This window comes from Sylvia atricapilla, unplaced genomic scaffold, assembly GCF_009819655.1.
Source record: "Sylvia atricapilla isolate bSylAtr1 unplaced genomic scaffold, bSylAtr1.pri scaffold_81_arrow_ctg1, whole genome shotgun sequence".
Classification (NCBI taxonomy): Eukaryota; Metazoa; Chordata; class Aves; order Passeriformes; family Sylviidae; genus Sylvia; species Sylvia atricapilla.
Genome location: NW_027077163.1, coordinates 110,614 through 128,057, shown reverse-complemented (window position 1 = coordinate 128,057; position 17,444 = coordinate 110,614). Strand labels below are relative to the sequence as shown.

General features: G+C 61.4%; 2 protein-coding genes across 2 annotated transcripts; both read left to right on the top strand.

The window, feature by feature from the left end:
• Positions 1 to 7: 7 nt before the first annotated feature.
• Positions 8 to 5,041, top strand: LOC136375054 (zinc finger protein 653-like). The gene is given in 9 exon segments (XM_066340410.1): positions 8 to 276; positions 755 to 798; positions 2,322 to 2,342; positions 2,345 to 2,548; positions 3,634 to 3,781; positions 4,185 to 4,314; positions 4,416 to 4,530; positions 4,766 to 4,865; positions 4,937 to 5,041. Coding segments are annotated over 9 exon segments (1,134 nt in total). The 3' UTR covers positions 5,040 to 5,041.
• A 1,301-nt stretch (positions 5,042 to 6,342) lies between these two features.
• On the top strand, positions 6,343 to 10,267 carry LOC136375058 (ELAV-like protein 3). The gene is given in 8 exon segments (XM_066340413.1): positions 6,343 to 6,365; positions 6,974 to 7,078; positions 7,080 to 7,260; positions 7,749 to 7,852; positions 8,054 to 8,207; positions 8,936 to 9,146; positions 9,456 to 9,494; positions 9,919 to 10,267. Coding segments are annotated over 8 exon segments (1,152 nt in total). The 5' UTR covers positions 6,343 to 6,356.
• The last annotated feature ends 7,177 nt before the right edge of the window (positions 10,268 to 17,444 follow it).

Genomic DNA, 17,444 nt, shown 5'->3' with positions numbered 1-17,444 from the left:
CCGCGGCATGAGCGCGGCCGAGCGCGGCCCCGGCGGGCCCGGCGAGGGTCCCGACCCCGGCGGTGGCCGTAAAGCTCGGGGACGGCCGCGCCTCACCGACACCGACCGTGCCCGGCGGCGCCTGGAGTCGCGCAAGAAGTACGACGTGCGGCGGGTGTACCTGGGCGAGGCGCACGGGCCCTGGGTGGAGCTGAGGCGCCGCAGCGGATGGAGCGACGCGAAGCTGGCGGCTTATCTGCTGGGGCTGGAGCGGGGCCAGCGAGCGGGGCGGCGCGGGTGAGAAGCCGGGAGAGCTCGAGGGATTCGGGGAAGGGGCGCTCGGGAGGGGGCAGCACCACCCGGGGGGCTTGGGGTGGCGAGAAATGGGGGTGCTAGAGGGGGTTTTGGGGGGTCCCTTCTCCCAGATCTGGGGGTCGTAGAGCGGCCCCGACCCTCGGGGAAGGCGTCAGGGCGCTGTCCGCGGTGCTGAAGCGGCTCCTGCGCGGCCTTCCTCATCCTCTTCTTTCTCATCCTTCCGTCTCCTCTGCTCCTGTCCCGTCCTTCTTCCTCTCCCGCGTCTCCTTCCTCTTCCTCAGAACGGGCTGGGAGCGGTGGGAAAGGAGGAGGAAGGAGCGGGGCAGGGATGGAGGAGGAAAGCTGAGGGAGGATGATGAGGGATGAAGAGGAGAAAGATCAGAGGAAGGGACGCTGCGGGTCCTGCAGGAGCCCCTTCAGCTTCTCCCACTCCCTCCCTCCCTCTCTTCTCTCCCCACAGCAAACCCTGGGAGCAGCTCCCGAAAAAACCCAAACGCAAGAAAAGTGAGTTTGGGGTCTTGGGGGGGGGGGGTGTTGTAACTGCCTTTGGGAGGTCTGTACCTGACTTTGAGGAGTCCGTACCCCACTTTGGGATTTCTCTACCCCATTTTGTGCGGCTCTGTCCGTGCCCTGCATTTTGGGGCTCTGTACCCAACTTTGGAGGTCTGTATCTGCCTTTGGGGGATCTGTAGCTGACTCTTAGGGCTCTGTACCCCACTTTGCAGGCTCTGTACCCCCCATTTTGTGGCTCCATCCCTCACAGTGTGCCCCTTGCCCTCATTTTGGGGCTCTGCCCCCATTTTGTGGCTCTGCGTCTCACTTTAGAGTCTCTGTACCTGCCTTTGGGAATCTCTACCCCACTCTGGGGCTCTGTACCCACCTTTGAGGGCTCTGTACCTGCCTTTTAGGGGTCTGCCCATGCTTTTGAGGGTCTCTGCCCCCCACTTCGTGGCTCTGTACCCCCTTTAGGGGTCTCTTTATCCCCGTTTTGGTGTCTCCGTCCCTCACGGTGCTCTCTGTGCCCCTCCATTTTGTGGTTCTGAACCGCACTTTCAGGAGTCTGCCCCCCATTTGGGAGCTCTGTACCCCACTTTGAGAGCTTTGTACCCCACTTTAGGGCCTCTGCTCCCCATTTTGAGGCTCTATACCCACTTTGAGAGCTCTCTCCCCCCCCATTTTGTGTCTCTGTTCCTCATGGTGCTCTCTGTGCCCCCCATTTTTGGGGCTCTGCCCCCCCTTTTGAGGTCTCTACTCCCCATTTCATGGCTCTGTCCCTCATGGTGCTCTCAATGCCCCCAGTTTAGGGTCTCTGCCCACATTTTGGGGCTCTGTACCCCACTTTTAGGGGCTCTGTGTCCCCATTTTTTGGCTCCATTCCTCATGTGCTCTCTGTGCCCCCCATTTTGGGGCTCTGTACCCCATTTCATGTCTCCATCCCACACTGTCTCCTCCATGCCCCCGGGGGCTCTCAGGGCACTGGCAGAGCGTGAACTGCCTATGGCACCTTTTGGGGGCTCTGTCCCCCACTTTGGGGCTCTGTACCCCACTTTGAGTGGTCTCACTGTGACTTTGAGGGGCCTGTTCCCCCCTTTGAGAGGTCTATATCTGCCTTTTGAGGGTCTATACCTAACTCTGAGGGTCTGTACCCATGTTTAGGAGGTCTGTACCTGACTTTAGGGACTCTGTACCCCACTTTGGGGGTCTGTATCTGCCTTTGGGGAGGCTGTACCCGACTCTGAGGGGCTGTACCCCACCTTTGGGATGTCTGGCTCACCATCTGTGGCTCTGTACCCCACTTTAGGGGCTCTGTACCCCACTTTGAAGCTCTGTACCCCACTTTAGTATGTCTCTCCCCCCCCCCCCATTTCATGTCTCCACCCTCACTGTGCGCTCCCTGGCGCTCCTCAGAGCGGGCAGCGGAAACGTGAACCGCCTGCCGCACTTTTTGGGGTCCTGTATCCAATTTTGAGGCTGCGTCCGAAATCGCGTCTCTGGGTTCCTCACGGCCCTCTCTCCGGGGCTCTCAGGGCGCCGGCGGAACGTGAACTGCTGCGGCACGCCGTGATCTGGTACGAGGATCACCGGCAGCGCTGCCCGTACGAGCCGCGCCTGGCCGAGCTGGAACCCTCGGTGGGGCTCTACACCACGGCCGTGTGGCAGTGTGAGCGTGGCCACCGCTACTTCCAGGACCTGCACTCGCCCCTGCGGCCCCTCAGCGACTCCGAGGGCGGCGAGGAGGAGGAGGAGGAGGATGGTCAGAGGATAAGGGGAAGGGTTTGGGGTGGGGTTTTTGGGAGGGCAGGAGGTGGGGTGGTGTGTGGGGATGGGGGTTTTGGGGGTGTGTGTGAGGGCAGAGAGGAGGGTCTAGGGGAGGTTTTTTTGGTATGGGGGTCTTTGGGGAGGCTTTTGGGGGTGTTTTGAGTCTGGGAGATTTTTTTGGGCGGGTCCATCAGATTTTTGGGAGGGGAGGAAGAAGATGGTGTGTGGGGCTGGGGGGTCTTTGGGGGTTTGGGAGGAGCCAAGAGGAGGGTTTTGGGGCCCCTGGGGGTTCGGGAGAGGCAGAGATGAAGGTTTGGGGTCTTGGAAAGAACCTTAATCGTTATTTTTGGGGTGGTTTTGGGTCTGAGAGGATAATTTTGGATGGTTCATCAAGTTTTTTTGGGTGCTCCATCACATTTTTTGGATGATCCATCAGATTTTTTTTGGGGTCTGACAAGAGATTTCTTAGCGGGGGGGGGCGCGGGGACACCCCTTCTGACCCTCCCTGTTCCCTCCACAAGCCCCTAGCTCTTCCTCCTCTCCTCCTCCTCGGGCAGCTGCAGCCTGGCTCGGAGGCAGCACCCCCGGGGAGGGGTCCCGCAGTTCCAGCCCCCCCACCGGGGATCCAGCCCCTCCAGCCGGGGGTCCAGCCCCCCCCGAGGCTCTGGAGGCACTGGTTTGTGTCCCCCTGCCCCTCCCTGCCCGGGGGGGCTGGACGGGGGTGGCCCCCCCCACCCTCCTCATCCTCACGGGGCTGGGCGTGAGGCCCTGGGGGGCTGCAGCTGGAGCTGGGGGGGCTGCTGGAAGGGGGGGGTGCCTTCCCTGCCCCCCCCACGGAGCCTCACCTGCCTAAGACAGGTAAGGGAGGGGCTGGGTGGGAAAATTGGGGAGAGAATGGGGGGGTCAGATTGGGAGGGTTTGGGAGGATCAGGGAAGGTTTGGGGTCAGGAATGGGGGAGAGAAGTGGGTTAGGGTGCTGGGGGTGAATTTTGGCATCAGAAATGGGCCTGGATCAGTAGTGGGGGCGTCAGGGATTGATGGGGGGCCCCGGGAGGGTCTCACTGGCCCCACTGACGGCAGAAGTGGAGGAGGAGCCGCTGCTGAAGCTGAAGCAGGAGGAGCCACCCCCCCCTCCCGAGCCCCCCCGGGAGCCCCCCCGGGACCCCTCCCCAGCTGAGGACACCGAGGGGTCCACGATCATCTATGAGATCCCCAAAGAGCCAGAGAGGTCAGGGGGGCCCTGGGAGGGTCATTTGGGGATTTAGGGTGTCCCTGGGGGGATTTTGGGTGTCCTGGGGAAATTTGGGGGTTTTAGGAGTCCCTGGGGGGTTCAGGGTGTCCCTGGAGGGATTGGGGGGGGGGGGTGTACTGGGGTATCCCTGAGGGGACCTTTTGGGGGGGATTTTGGGGGGTTCAGGGTGTCCCTGGGGGGATTCAGGAGAGGGGGCAGGTTACATGGGGAATTCGGGATCACCTGGGGGGGTTTTGGGAAGGGGGGTGTCAGGGGCTGTTTGCTTCAGAGAGATCCATGTGAATTTTTGGGGGGGACGGGGGTCTCAGGTCGGTCATTTTGGGGCTCAGGTGTGTCACGGGGGCTACTCTTGTACCTGTCCCCCCACTTTTTGATGGGGGTCTCACCTGAGGCTCCACAGGCCCCGGAGGAGCAGGAGGGGCCGTGCCCCCCACCAGGACCCCCCGGACCCCCTCACCTGCCCCTATACCAGGTGTGGGCAGGAGTTCAGCACCTTCAGCAGCTTCCAGGTGCCCTGGCAGTGGGGGATACACCCTCCTCACCTGTCCCAGGTGGGAAACATCCCCCTCACCTGCCCTGGGCACCCTCTGAGCTCCCTGTGCCCCCCTAGAGCCACGTGAACCTGGCTCACCGCAGGGGAAGGAGCCAGGTGTGCCCCCCAGCCCGGCTGGGGAAGAGGTTTTACCTGGAGAATCACCTGAGGCGGCACATGGGCGTGCACTCAGGTGAGCACAGCCTCCAAAATTCCCCCTTTGTCCCCCCAAAATCCTCAATCCATGACAAGAGGTTTTACCTGGAGAATCACCTGTGCTGGCACGTGGTCACCTCTCAGGTGAGCCCCCAGATGTGGGTGTGCCCCCTAATTCCCCTTCTGTCCCCCCAAAATCCTTGAAAGAGGCACCTTGGCAGCCCCCTATGGTCACCTCCCAGGTGAGCCGCAGGTGTGTCCCCCCCTCCCAGGTGTGCGGGACTTCATCTGTGACACGTGTGGGAAATCCTTCAAGCGCAAGAACCACCTGGAGGTTCACAGGAGGACCCACACTGGAGAGACCCCCCTGCAGTGAGTGCCAGGACCCCTCCCAGGATACCTGAGCCCACCTGGACTCACCTGAGCCCCCCTTGCCCTACCAGGTGCCAGGTGTGTGGGTTCCGCTGCCGCCAGCGCGCCTCCCTGACGTGGCACATGAGGAGACATGGGGGGCTCCAGGGCCCCCCCGAGCCCCGCGGCACGTAGGAGACCCCCTGACTCACCTGAGCCCAGCTTGACTCACCTGGACACACCTGGCCACACCTGGACTCTCCTGAGCCCTCCTGGATTCACCTGGGCCCCCACTGGACTTACCTGAGCCCACCTGGACTCAGATGGATTTACCTGGGTCCCCCTGGACTCAGCTGAGCCCACCTGGACTCACCTGAGCCCCCACCCCCCCTGAACTCACCTGAGCCTTCCTGGACTGACCTGGACCCCCCCCTGGACTGACCTGGACCTCCCCCCAACTCACCTGAGCCCTTCTGGTCTCACCTGGATTCACCTGGGCCTCCCTGGACTTACCTGAGCCCACCTGGACTCCCCACAGGGGGGGACTCTGTGCCCCCCCCCCCTTTTTATTTATTTCCTTATTTATTTCTCTCTTGTCCTCACCACGGCAGACACACCTGGGCTGGGGGCGGAGTTTGTGGGACATTGTGGGGGGGTCAGTGTCCCACCCCCAGGACCCCCCCCCAGGTAATCCATAAAAATCGTGAATTTTGTGCTGCTGTCTTTCTCGGGGGGGGGGGGGGGGGGGGAGAATTTGGGGGGGTTCCGGGGGGGATTTGGCGGGTCTTTCCTGGTGCCCCCTCCCAATTCTGTCCCCTTGGGGCCCCGGGCCGAGCTCGCCGCTGTCCCCGGTGCTGAAGCGGCGGCGGCTGCGCGCGGTTATCGCCGACCTTCATCATTCTCCTCTTCCTCATCCTCCCTTCTCTTTCGTCCTCCTCCTCCTTCAGCCTTCCTGCTGCCTCCCCTCCCCTTCCTCCTCCTCCTCCTCGTCTTCTTCATCCTCCTTCATCCTCTTCTAACCTCCTTCACCCTTCCTGCTCCTTCTCCTCTTCCTCCTCCATTCCTTCTTTTCTTCTTCCTCTCCGTCCCTCCCCGTCCTTCGTCCTCCTCCTCCTCCTCCTGTGGGCGGGGCTTTGGGGGGTCTCGGGGGGCTTCGCCCCCCCTCCCTCCAGGCCCTGCGGGGGGGGGGGCAGTTCTTTATTTTTGAGGTGAGGGGGGACCGGGCTGATCCACCTCTTTTTTTGGGGGGGAAGGCGGGGGGAGCGCGGACGAAACCATCTCGGGAGGGAGGGGGGCGGTTTTTGGGGGGCCCCGCCCCGCGCCCGCCCAAGGACGTTTAAAGGACCGACGGGGCCGCCGCCGTTCGCAGCTCCCGGGGCCGCCGCAACCCCCGGAGCCCCCCCGGAGCCCCCTTCCCCCCCGGAGCCCCCCCTCCGGGCCCCCCCGAGCCCTCGGGGCCCTGGGGGGACCCCCCCCTCCCCCCGATCCCGCGCCCCCCGCCCCGGTGACACGATGGTGACGGTAGGAACGGGGGTGGGGAGGGGGGGGATTGCGGGGACCCCACAAATCTTCCATCCCTCTCTCCGAATTCCCACCCACCCCCTCCCCAAATTCCCACCCCCCCCACCCCCTCCTTCTCTTGGTGTGTCCCCCCCCCTGCCGTGTGACACGCTCGGGTGGGGACACGGCGTCACACACGCGTGTGGCACCTGCAGGGACACGCGCGTGTGCAAGGGAGGGAGGGAGGGGTGGGGACCCCTCCCCAACCGCCGCCGGTTTTTTGGGGGGGAGGGCACAGACCACACGGTGTCACTGTCCCCGCGTGTCGCTGTCCCCCGGGGCCGTGGCTGGTGGCCCCGGGTGTCCCCATCCCCCGGTGACAAAGGGCCATTGTCACCCACCCCGCGCCATTGGGGGAAGGGGCGGGGGCGCTGCTGCACAATGGGGGGGATTGTCCCCCCCGGCCCCACCCGGGCTGTCACTGTCCCTGTCCCGTGTCCCACCTCCCGCTGTCCCCAGCGTCCTCACCAACTCGCTGACCCCGCCCCACCGCTGTCCCCTCAGTGTCCCCCGGTGACCCTGCTGTCCCCTCAGTGTCGCCCCCCGTGACGCCGCTGTCCCCTCAGCAGATCCTGAGCACGGTGGAGGCGCAGGCTCCCAGCGCCGCGGGGCCCTCGGGCTGCGGGGGTGGCCCTGTCCCCGTCTCTGTCCCCGTGGTGGCCGTGCCAGGCCCGGGGGGTGGCGGCGGCGCTGCCCAACGGGGGCCCCCCTGGTCCTCCCCCGGTGGCAGACGACAGCAAAACCAACCTGATCGTCAATTACCTGCCGCAGTCCATGAGCCAGGAGGAGCTGAGGAGCCTCTTCGGGAGCCTCGGCGACATCGAGTCCTGCAAACTCGTCAGGGACAAGGTCACCGGTACGGGCAGGGATAGGGGACAGGAGATAGGGACAGGGGGCAGGAGATAAGGACAGGGTACACAGCACAGGGGACAGAAGAAAGGATAGGGACAGGGGCAGGTCGCACCTGGGCAAATGGGACGTAGGGACACAGGAACATGGGACAAAGGACACGGGATACAGGGAAATGGGACACAGGGAGGTGGGAAGGTGGGACGTGGAGACAGAAGACATGGGGACCCGTGGGGATAGGGACAGACTGTGATCATGGCAGCAAGGATGGTTTGGTGTCCCCACACGCTGCCCTTGTGACCTCGGTGTCCCTGTCCCCCTACAAGTCTGACCCCTGTCCATGGGGACACAGGGGACAGGGACCCACAGGGACAGCACAGATGGACACAGATCTTGAGGACAGAGGTGGGGGGCACAGGGGACAGGAGTGGGGACAGGCCTGGGGGCACACAGGGGCTAGGGCCACCCCTGGTGACAGTGACACGCTGTCCCCAGGGCAGAGCCTGGGCTACGGCTTCGTCAACTACGTGGAGGCTGGGGATGCTGACAGGGCCATCGGGGCCCTCAACGGCCTCAAGCTGCAGACCAAAACCATCAAGGTGCCCGGGGTACCTGGGCTGGGAAGCACCTGGGGACACCTGGGGGGCTTTTGGGGCGGGGAACGGCACTTGGGGGGTGGTGGGGGTCACTTTTGGGATTCTTTGTGGTGCAGAGAACACCTGTGGGGCCTTGGTGGTGGGGATGGAAGCCCCTGGGTGGTCCCTCAGGTGCCTCCCCAGGTGCTCACCTGTCCCCACCAGGTGTCCTACGCCCGGCCCAGCTCTGCCTCCATCCGCGACGCCAACCTGTACGTGAGCGGGCTGCCCAAGGCCATGGGGCAGAAGGAGATGGAGCAGCTCTTCTCCCAGTATGGCCGGATCATCACCTCCCGCATCCTCGTGGACCAGGTCACAGGTGTGTACAGGTGTGCCCAGGTGTGCTCAGTCCTGCCTGGGGGAGGTGTGACATCCCTGGGGTGGGGGGCTCTGGGGGGTCCTGAGGATCTTGGAGGGTGGGATACCCCTGGGAAAGCAAGTCCTGGGGGTGAGATATCCCTGGGGTGGGGACCCCCAGCATCCTGGGGGGTGGGACATCCCTGGGAATGCGAGACCTGGGGGTGTCCTAGGGGCTTCTGGGGGATCTGGGGGGATCCTGAGGATCCTGGGGGGTCTGGAGGGTCCTGGGGAGGTGGGACTCCCCTTGTGGGTTTTACTCATTTAAGTTTTAGGTTTAGGTTCTAAATCTGTATCAGTTCTTCCCATTGGGTTTTTCAGTTTAGGGTCCGTGTATGGGTGGGAACACTCCTGGGTGCCGCCAGGCAGGAAGGGAGGGAGGGATGTTTCTGGGAAGGGGGATTTTTTGGGAAGTGAAGTGAAGGGTTTTGGGAAGGGGGATATTTTTTGGGGGGGAAGGGGAGCGGGTTTCTTTTTGGGAAGGGGGACTTTTTTGGGAAGGGATATTTTTTCGGGGAAGAGAGGGGAGTTTTTTGGAAAGAAATTTTTTTTTTTTTTAGAAGGGCTTTTTTTGGGGAAGGAGTTATTTTTAGGGAAGGGGGATTTCGTCAGGAAGGAGGGGTTTTTATGGGGAATGGAGAGTTTTTTGTGAAGCGCCCGCCCCCCTGACCCCGCGTGTCACCTGCTCAGGTGTGTCGCGGGGGGTAGGCTTCATCCGCTTCGACAAGCGCGCGGAGGCAGAGGAGGCGGTGCGGGGGCTGCACGGGCAGAAGCCCCTCGGGGCGGCCGAGCCCATCACGGTCAAGTTCGCCAACAGCCCCGGCCAGAAATCGGGGGGGGGCCTGCTCAGCCTGTGCCCCCGGCGCTATGGGGCCCTGCACCCCCCCCCGCAACGCTTCCGGTCAGCCAAAGGGGGTCTGGGGGGTCCTGGGGGGGACCCTGGGGGGTTCGGATGGGCTGGGGGGTGAAATAACCCCAGCAATGGGGGTCCCTGGGGGGCTGGGGGATTCTGGGGGGTGAAATAACCCAAAGAATGGGGGTCCTGGGATGGTCCAAGGGGGTGAGATGTCCGTGGGAACAGAAACCCCACAGACCCCTGGCTGTCCCCAGAGGGGTCTGGGGAGGGGCGGGGGGGGCGGGGGGGAACGACCGCCCTGGGGACAGGGACCCCCCTCGCTGTCCCCCCCTAACTTCACCCTGTCCCCTCCAGACTGGACAATTTACTGAATGTGGCATACGGAGTGAAGAGGTAACACCCCCACAACTGCCCTAAACCCCCACAACCCCCACAAATCCCCCCTAAACCCCCCCAAACTCCCCTCCCCACAGCCTGGGGACCCCCCTGAGGGCAGAAGGGCACCCCTGGGACCCCCCCCCTGCTGACTCCAGGCCAGCCCATACCCCTAAACCTCCCCCAAACTCCCCCAAACCGCCCTAAGACCCCCCCAAACCCCCCGGGACCCCCCCTCTGATAATTCCAGGCCAGCCCAAACACTGCCAAATCCCCCCTAAACCCCCCAAACCCCCCCAGACCTGCCCCAACCTCCCCCAAATGCCCCCCACACCCCACTCAAACCCCCTTAACCCCCCCAAACCCCTCCCAAACCCCTGCTAAACCTTATTATACCTCTCCCCAAACCCCCCCTGAGACCCCCCTGCTGACCCCAGGCCAGCCCCCTGTCGCTGCTGCCCAGGTTCTCGCCGCTGACCATCGAGGCAGTGCCGACCTTGGCCGGGGTGGGTTTGGGGACCCCCCCTGGGCCAGGTTGGTGCATCTTCGTGTACAACCTGTCCCCGGAGGCGGACGAGAGCGTCCTGTGGCAGCTCTTCGGGCCCTTTGGGGCCGTCACCAACGTCAAGGTGATCCGGGACTTCGCCACCAACAAGTGCAAAGGCTTCGGCTTCGTCACCATGACCAACTACGAGGAGGCAGCCGTGGCCATCGCCAGCCTCAACGGCTACCGGCTGGGAGAGCGCGTGCTGCAGGTCTCCTTCAAGACCACCAAGCAGCACAAGGCCTGAGAGGGGGTTTGGTCCCTGTCGTGGGGTCATGGGGGCCACAGGGAGACTTGGATGGAGGTTCTTGGGGACCCCAGCTTCCATGGGTGCTGTGGAGAAAGTCACCTCGGGGACCTTGGGGACCTCCACGAGCAATGGAGAAACTCAACTGGAGGTTCTTGGGGTCACTCCCTCCATGGGTGCTGTGGAGAAAGCCACCTTGGGGACTTTCAAGGGACCTTGGGGACCCCCACAAGCACCATGGGGACCATGGGGACACTCAGCTGGAGGTTCTTGGGGATGCCTCCTTCTGTGGATGCCATGGAAAATGTGGAGAAAGCCACCTTGGGGACCTTGGGGACACCCCCACAAGCACCATGGGGACCACAGAAAGCCACCTTGAGGAGCTTCAGAGGATCTTGGGGACCTTCTTGAGCAATGAAGAAACTCAGCCGGAGGTTCTTGGGGACCCCTCCTTCTGCAGGTGCCATGGAAAGCCAGCTTGGGGACCTTGGGGACCATGGAGAAACTCGGCTGAAGGTTCTTGGGGACCCCCGCTTCCATCGATGCCATGGAGAAAGTCACCTTGGGGACCTTGAGGATCCCCACAAGCAATGAAGAAACTCAGCCGGAGCTTCTTGGGGACCCCTCCTTCTGTGGGAACTGTGGAGAAAGTTACCTTGGGGACCATCAGGGGACCTTGGGGCCCTCCATGAGCACCATAGGGACAACGAAGAAACTCAGCTGGAGATTCTTAGGGACCTCCCTTCCCTAGGTGCCATGGAAACCATGGAAAAAAACACCTTGAGGACCCTGAGGGGACCTTCAGGGGACTCTCAGGAGCACCATGGGGAACATGGAGAAACTCAGCCAGAGACCTCGGGGGACCCCCGTGAGCACCAAACACCTCCTGGAGACCCCCTCCCTGGAGACCCTGGAGGAAGCCACAGGGCAATCTGGAGACCTCAAGGTCCCTCTGTGAGCACCACGGCCACCCTGGAGAAACCCAACTGTAGGTCCTGGGTGTCCCCTCCATGGCCACCGAGGACATCCCTGGGTGTCCAGGATGGAGACACGCACCTGAAGACCTCGTAGAGACCACGGGGACACCAAGGAGACCCCCAGAGACCCCCTGCCATGGCCACTGAGGACACACCTGAGGCGCAGCCTGGACACCAATGGGCATCCTGAGGACTCCTCCAGGTGCTTCAGAGCCTGGAGAACCTCCTCAGGACACTGTGGACACACCTGGGAGCCCCTCCCCAGGTACCCTCAAACTTCACCACTCCGGCAGTGGCCGGACCACCTGGAGCGGTGCCCCCTCCTCCTTCACCTGAGCCAGGTGTGTCCAGATGGGGGCTGTGCCCCCCTTCCCTCCACTCCAGGACTCTGGGGGAGGGAGAGGGGGGATTCTGCTCTCTCCTTCCTTCCCATGGGGGTTTTTTCCTTCATTTTTTGGGGGAGGGATATTTGTGGAGGAAGAACAGAAATAAGGCTTAATTGCATTTTTAATTACACCTGTTACCCGTTATCAGGTAAGGAGGAGTGTGGGTGATGCAGGGAGTGGTGAGCCACAGGCCCAAATCCATTTATTTTTATAGCAGAATATTAAAAAAAAAATATCCCCCCCAAAAAAAATCCCCCAAAAATCACCTTTCCAGAGGGGGTGAGAACCTGTTTTGTGCTCCCCGAGTTCCATGGAAGCAGCTTGTGAACCCCAAGCGTGATCAAGGCAAGTTTTTTTAGGGGTCAACGGCACTCAGATTCCAGGGACTCCTCTGGTACCCCCAAAACTGGGAGGGAGGGGATGTGTCTTGTCACACTTCTCTGCCCTCCCCTTCCCACCTTCTCCAAAATGGACATTTTTTGCCCCAAATTACTCCATTTGCTGGAGTTTTGGCCACTTGGAGCCTCCTGTTGAAAAAAAAATAGGGCGGAACCCCACCTCAAAAACCCCAACCCTGAGTTCCCCCATCCTTCTTATCATTGTTATTATTCTTAATTATGCTTAATTATTCTTAATTATTCTTCTTATTAATTATTATTGATGTTGTTGTTATTATTATTGCGATTCTTATTTATTTTCCCTTTGCCGTCAGGATAATTTCTGACTTTTCAGTGGTTTATTTCCCTTTTTTTCCTATTCTTCCCTAGTTTCACCCCAATCCTGGACCCTCTCTTTTCCCCCCACCCAGGCCCTACCCCAAACCCATCCCAGCTCCTGGTTTTTTTGTGTCGTGCCTGTGTGAAGCTTCTTGTAGTTTTAATTATTATTATTAATATAAGTATTTAGGAGCAATCCCCCTCGTGTTCAGATCCGCCATCACACCCCCCCACACAAACTCTGACCCCCCCAGCCCACCTTCCAGGGGTTCAGCCCTGGAATTTGGGGGGTCAGGGGACCCCCAATTCAGTAGCAATAAGGGGTCCCCACCTCAGCCCTCGACCCATTTTTGGGGGGCCCAGGGACCCCCCCCGTGGCATTGCGGGACCCCTCAGAGGGGACTGGGACCCCCCTGGCCCCCACCCCCTGGACTCGACTCTTTGTATTTTTCATGGAAAAATCAATTAAAAAAATTTAAAAAGTCGGAATGATACTTGTGGTTTTTTAGCAGGGAGGGCACATCCATCCAGGACTGGGACGCCAAGGAACCATCAGCCGTTTTCCCTCCTATTTCCCTGCCTTTTTTCCCCCCGCAGTTCCTACTTTCCCCCCCATTTCCCACCCTTTTCCACCTCACATTTCCCACCCTTTCCCCCCTCACACTTCCCACCCTTTCCCTCTCAGCTTTTCCTGACCTTTTTCTATCACACAGACAACAACAGGGAAAAAAAAAAAGTCTTTTCCTCTCCATGTCAACATCTTTCCTCCTCCAAAGCTTTGTGTTTTCTGAGGTCACTGGGATGGACTGGAGAGGGACTGAGAGCGCTGTGGAGGGACTGGGATATCACTGGAGGCTCCGGGATGCACGGAGGGATGATTTTGGGATTGCTGGACAAGATTTAGAGATGCTGGTGTTATAAATGACAAGAAGCCAAATCAAAATAACAGAATTTATTTAGCAAATTTCCCAAAACCAAATTTAAAAGCCACAATAAAATCGGACGACATCGATCGAACGCTGGGTGGGCAGAGTGACGGTAACAAAGGTACCATCCAACCTCGACCACACACACTGGGTCTTGGTGTATGGTTTTTATACAGTTTATTTATCCTGAGGCTAAGGCCATTGAAAGTCCAAATATTCATGTATTTCTTTATTTCCAAGCGAGGTTTTGAAAGGAGTTCCCCTAAGTATGAAAAGACGATTCAGGAGTCTTCACGGATTTCTTCTTTGGGATGCTGATTTGATCATCCTACCCCATCAAGATTGATATCAGATGTCGAGCAGCTGTGAAGGCCCATCACTGATGAATGGGCCATCTCCAGTCCGGCTACGTTATTTCTGTTGCAAATGTTGTGGTTTCGCAGCTTGCACGACAGGCCTTGGAATCTCAGAGATGCCCTGGAGTAGCTTTTTAATAAACGAAATCTTTGATACACGAATTCATCCATTACATTTCCTACACCGGGAGGGTTTTGAGGGTGTTTATGGCATTGTAGGGGATGCTGCCATGGGTTTGAAAGCTCCAAAAGGGGGAGGCTAAAAGGCGATTAAAAAGCTCGGGGGAGTGTTGTGTAAATTTGCGTACAGCGTTGCGGCCGCCGCTCCCTTCCCGCCACGCTGCCCTAAAGCACCGCTTCCGCCTCAGCGAGCGCGCCACACTGCCGTAAAGCGCCGCCGCCGCACCGTTGCGTTCGCCACACTGCCGTAAAGCGCCGCCGCCGCACCATTGCGTTCGCCACACTGCCGTAAAGCGCCGCCGCCGCACCGTTGCGTTCGCCACACTGCCGTAAAGCGCCGCCGCCGCACTGCTGCAAAAGTTGGGGCGGAGGGACCGGGGTGGGGCGCGGAGAGTTTTCTGGGATCTGCGAGGGGATTCGAGGGGCACGGAGCAGTTTGGGAGTCCTGGGACAGGATTTAGGGGGCCACGAAGAGGCTTGGGAAGAGAGACAGAGACCCCACCCCAGGATCCCTCCCCGCCCGCTTCACCTGCGATTTTCGGGGTCTCGGTTGAAGAAAATCTCGTTTTTCCCTGATTTCAGGGGCGTCCCTCGGCCGGGAATCCCCGTTTCCCGTTATTTTCGGGTTTAAATAAAAAGAGAAAACCGCAGTGGTGCCTTTTTTGTTCGTTTGAAATGAGGGCAACCCCGCATTCTCATAATTTTAAGGGTTAAATTGAGGAGGAATCCCTGTTTCCCCTCATTTTCAGGGGGTTTTAATCGAGAGAAGAGTCTTTATGGGCCATTTCAGGAATTTCATAGAGGGGAAATGGCCCTCCTTTTTAAGGGACCTTCAAAGGGGGAAAATGTGTCCAAAAGCCCCAAAACTAATATTTCCTGAGGGGAAAAAACACTAATGAGTAAGACAAGCATTTTCGTGCATTAAATTGAGGGAAGAAATTCAATTTTCCCTCATTTTAACGGGTTAAATCGAGGCGGGATCCTCCACTTCCCCCATCATTGGTGTTTAAATCGAGAAGAATCCCCCCACACCCCCCCCTCGCTTTTTTTTTCCCCATCATTGGGGTTTAAAATGAGATTAAACCAATTTTAACTTCTTTTTTTTTTCTTCTTCTTTCGGGGGTTTCGCTCGAGAGTTGGGGAGAAGCTTTTTATCCATATTAGAGGGTCGGGATGAGAGGGACGGAGGGACACACCGGGGACACACCGGGGACACCGCGGGGCCGAAGGAGGAGCCGCCCCCGCCGCGTTTCCGCCGCTGTCACCGGAGCCGATCCCGGTGGGGACAAAGGCGGGACGATGTCGGGCAGAGTCGCGGTACCGGGAGGCAGCAAGGTAAGGGATCGGTACCGGGAATGATACCGGGAACGGGAAACGGGACCGGGAATAGCACCGGGAGCGGGACCAGGAACGTGACCGGGACCGAGAACGGCACCACGAACCGGAGACCGGGGAGGGGGAATGGGAGGAGCCGACCCCGCCGCGTTTCCGCCGCTGTCACCGGAGCCGCTCCCGCCGGTACCGGGGCCGCTCCCACCGGGGACAAAGGCGGGACGGTGCCGGGAAGCTCCGCGGCACCGGGAGGCGGCCGGGTACGGTAACGGCACCGGGAACAGCACCGGCAATGGGCGCTGCCTTCCTCCCACCCCGGCTCCCGGTGCTGCCCCGGTACCGGGAACCGCCGGGGTCACCGGGGGGCTCCGGGTCCGGCGGTACCGGAGATGCTGTTCCCGGTACCGCGGGAAGGGTTCCAGCGCCGGTGCTGAGTTTCACCGGGATGCGATGCCGCCGGTTTCCCTGGCAACCGGCACCCGGAGGAGCCAGAAGGTCCCCGGGGGGTGGACAACGGGGCTACCGGGGGGCGCTCCGAGCCCACCGAGGGCTGGAAAGGGCGTGACCAGGGGAGTACCGGGGGTAACCGGGAGTTACCGGGAGTTGGCGGGGGTTAGCGGGGATCTCCTCACCCTCCTCGGTCCCCCCGCAGGTCTCCGGGACATTTCGGGGTCCCCCCGCCTGGTCCCGGACTCCCGGTACCCGACGCGAGCAGGAGGAACCGGAGCGGCGGGACTGGATCGGAGCCGCAGGTGAGGGGCGGACACCGGGGGCGGAAGCACGGCAGGAACCGTGGCAGGAGCCGTGCCGGGCTCCGTGCCGAGCCGTGCCGAGCCGTGCCAGGCTCCGTGCCGAGCCGTGCCGAGCCGTGCCAGGCTCCGTGCCGAGCCGTGCCGAGCCGTGCCGAGCCGTGCGCTTTGATGCCGCCCCGGGTGGCGGGAGGCTCCTTGGCCCTGCTTAGCCGTGCTTAGCCGTGCCGAGCTGCGCCAGGAGCCGTGCCAACGTGGTGCCTTTCCGTGCCGTGCCAGGCTCTGCGCTGTGCCAATCCGTGCCCTGCCAACCCGTGCTGTGCCGAGCCGTGCCGGCTGCTGAGGGGCTGCTGTGCCAATCCGTGCCGTGCGAATGCGCGTGGTTTGATGCCGTCCCGCGCCATTCCGGGTGCCGTGCCGTGCCGTGCCGTGCCGTGCCGTGCCGTGCCCCTTACCCACCCCTCTGACACTCCCCCCGTGCCCCCCTCGCAGCCCCCCCAGGCCGTGCCCGGTGCCGGTCCCGGTCGCCGACGGCCCCTCCCGGTGTTCCCCCAGGAAAGCCCCAAAGCCCCCCCGATCCACCGTGGGGGACAAACCGGGAGAGACAAACGGGAGGAGTGACAGCACTGGGGGGATTCTGGGGGGCTCTGGAAGATGTCCCTGCGTTGGGGACGTTGTCCTGGGGCAGGGACAATGTCCAGGCCGAGGACCCCCAGGCGTCCCCGCAGCTTTTTTGGCGGGGCTGCGGGAGAGGGAACCCCCCAGCGCGGCCCTGGGGGGCTCCAAAGTGTCACAGAAATGGGACGGTTTGGGAACTCCCCAAAGCCGGGGATCTCTGTAGGGGGGACCCCACCTCGAATCCCCCAACCCTGAGTTTTGGGGGCCCCCTCAAATCCTCAATGGGGTCCGCGCTCTGCTTGCTCTGAGGGGGTCCCGCTGCGGATTTTGGGGGATCCTCCCGCCCCCCAACCCCAGTTTGGGCACTGGGAGGGGGGGCACAAGGGGGGGGGGGGTCCTCGCTTGGGGGAATCCCTCAATATCTGGGGGTCTCCATATGTCGGGGACCCCCCGAGAAGGGGGAGGGATCCTCATCACGCGGATTTTTTGGGGGGATGGGGAATCCCCCCCCACCCCGGTGAGGGGGAAGATCCGGGATCCCCGTTCCGGGAACAACCGGGGGCGGATTCCCTGGTTAAACCGGGGGCGGCGGGAACGGAAACGAACCGAACCGTGACTCTGCGTGGGGGGGTCCTCGGGGTCCCGGGGCGGAGCTGCTAACGGGGGAGGTCCCGGGGCGGGGGGAGGCGCCGAACCGAACGCGGGGGCGGCGATACCGGCGGCGGTACCGGGAGGTTTTTCCCCCGGTTCTTTCCAACCGGTTGCACGAAGCCATGAGGAGGAATCCGGTACCGGGAGGAGCTGCTGCCGGTGCCGAGGATCGTTAAAGAAGAAATTCCGGAACTAGTACCGGGAGGAGCTCCGGGATCCGCTCCGGTACCGTCACCGTTCCCGGTGAATGCTGCAGCATTCCCGGGGGTCCCTCCCGGTACCGGGG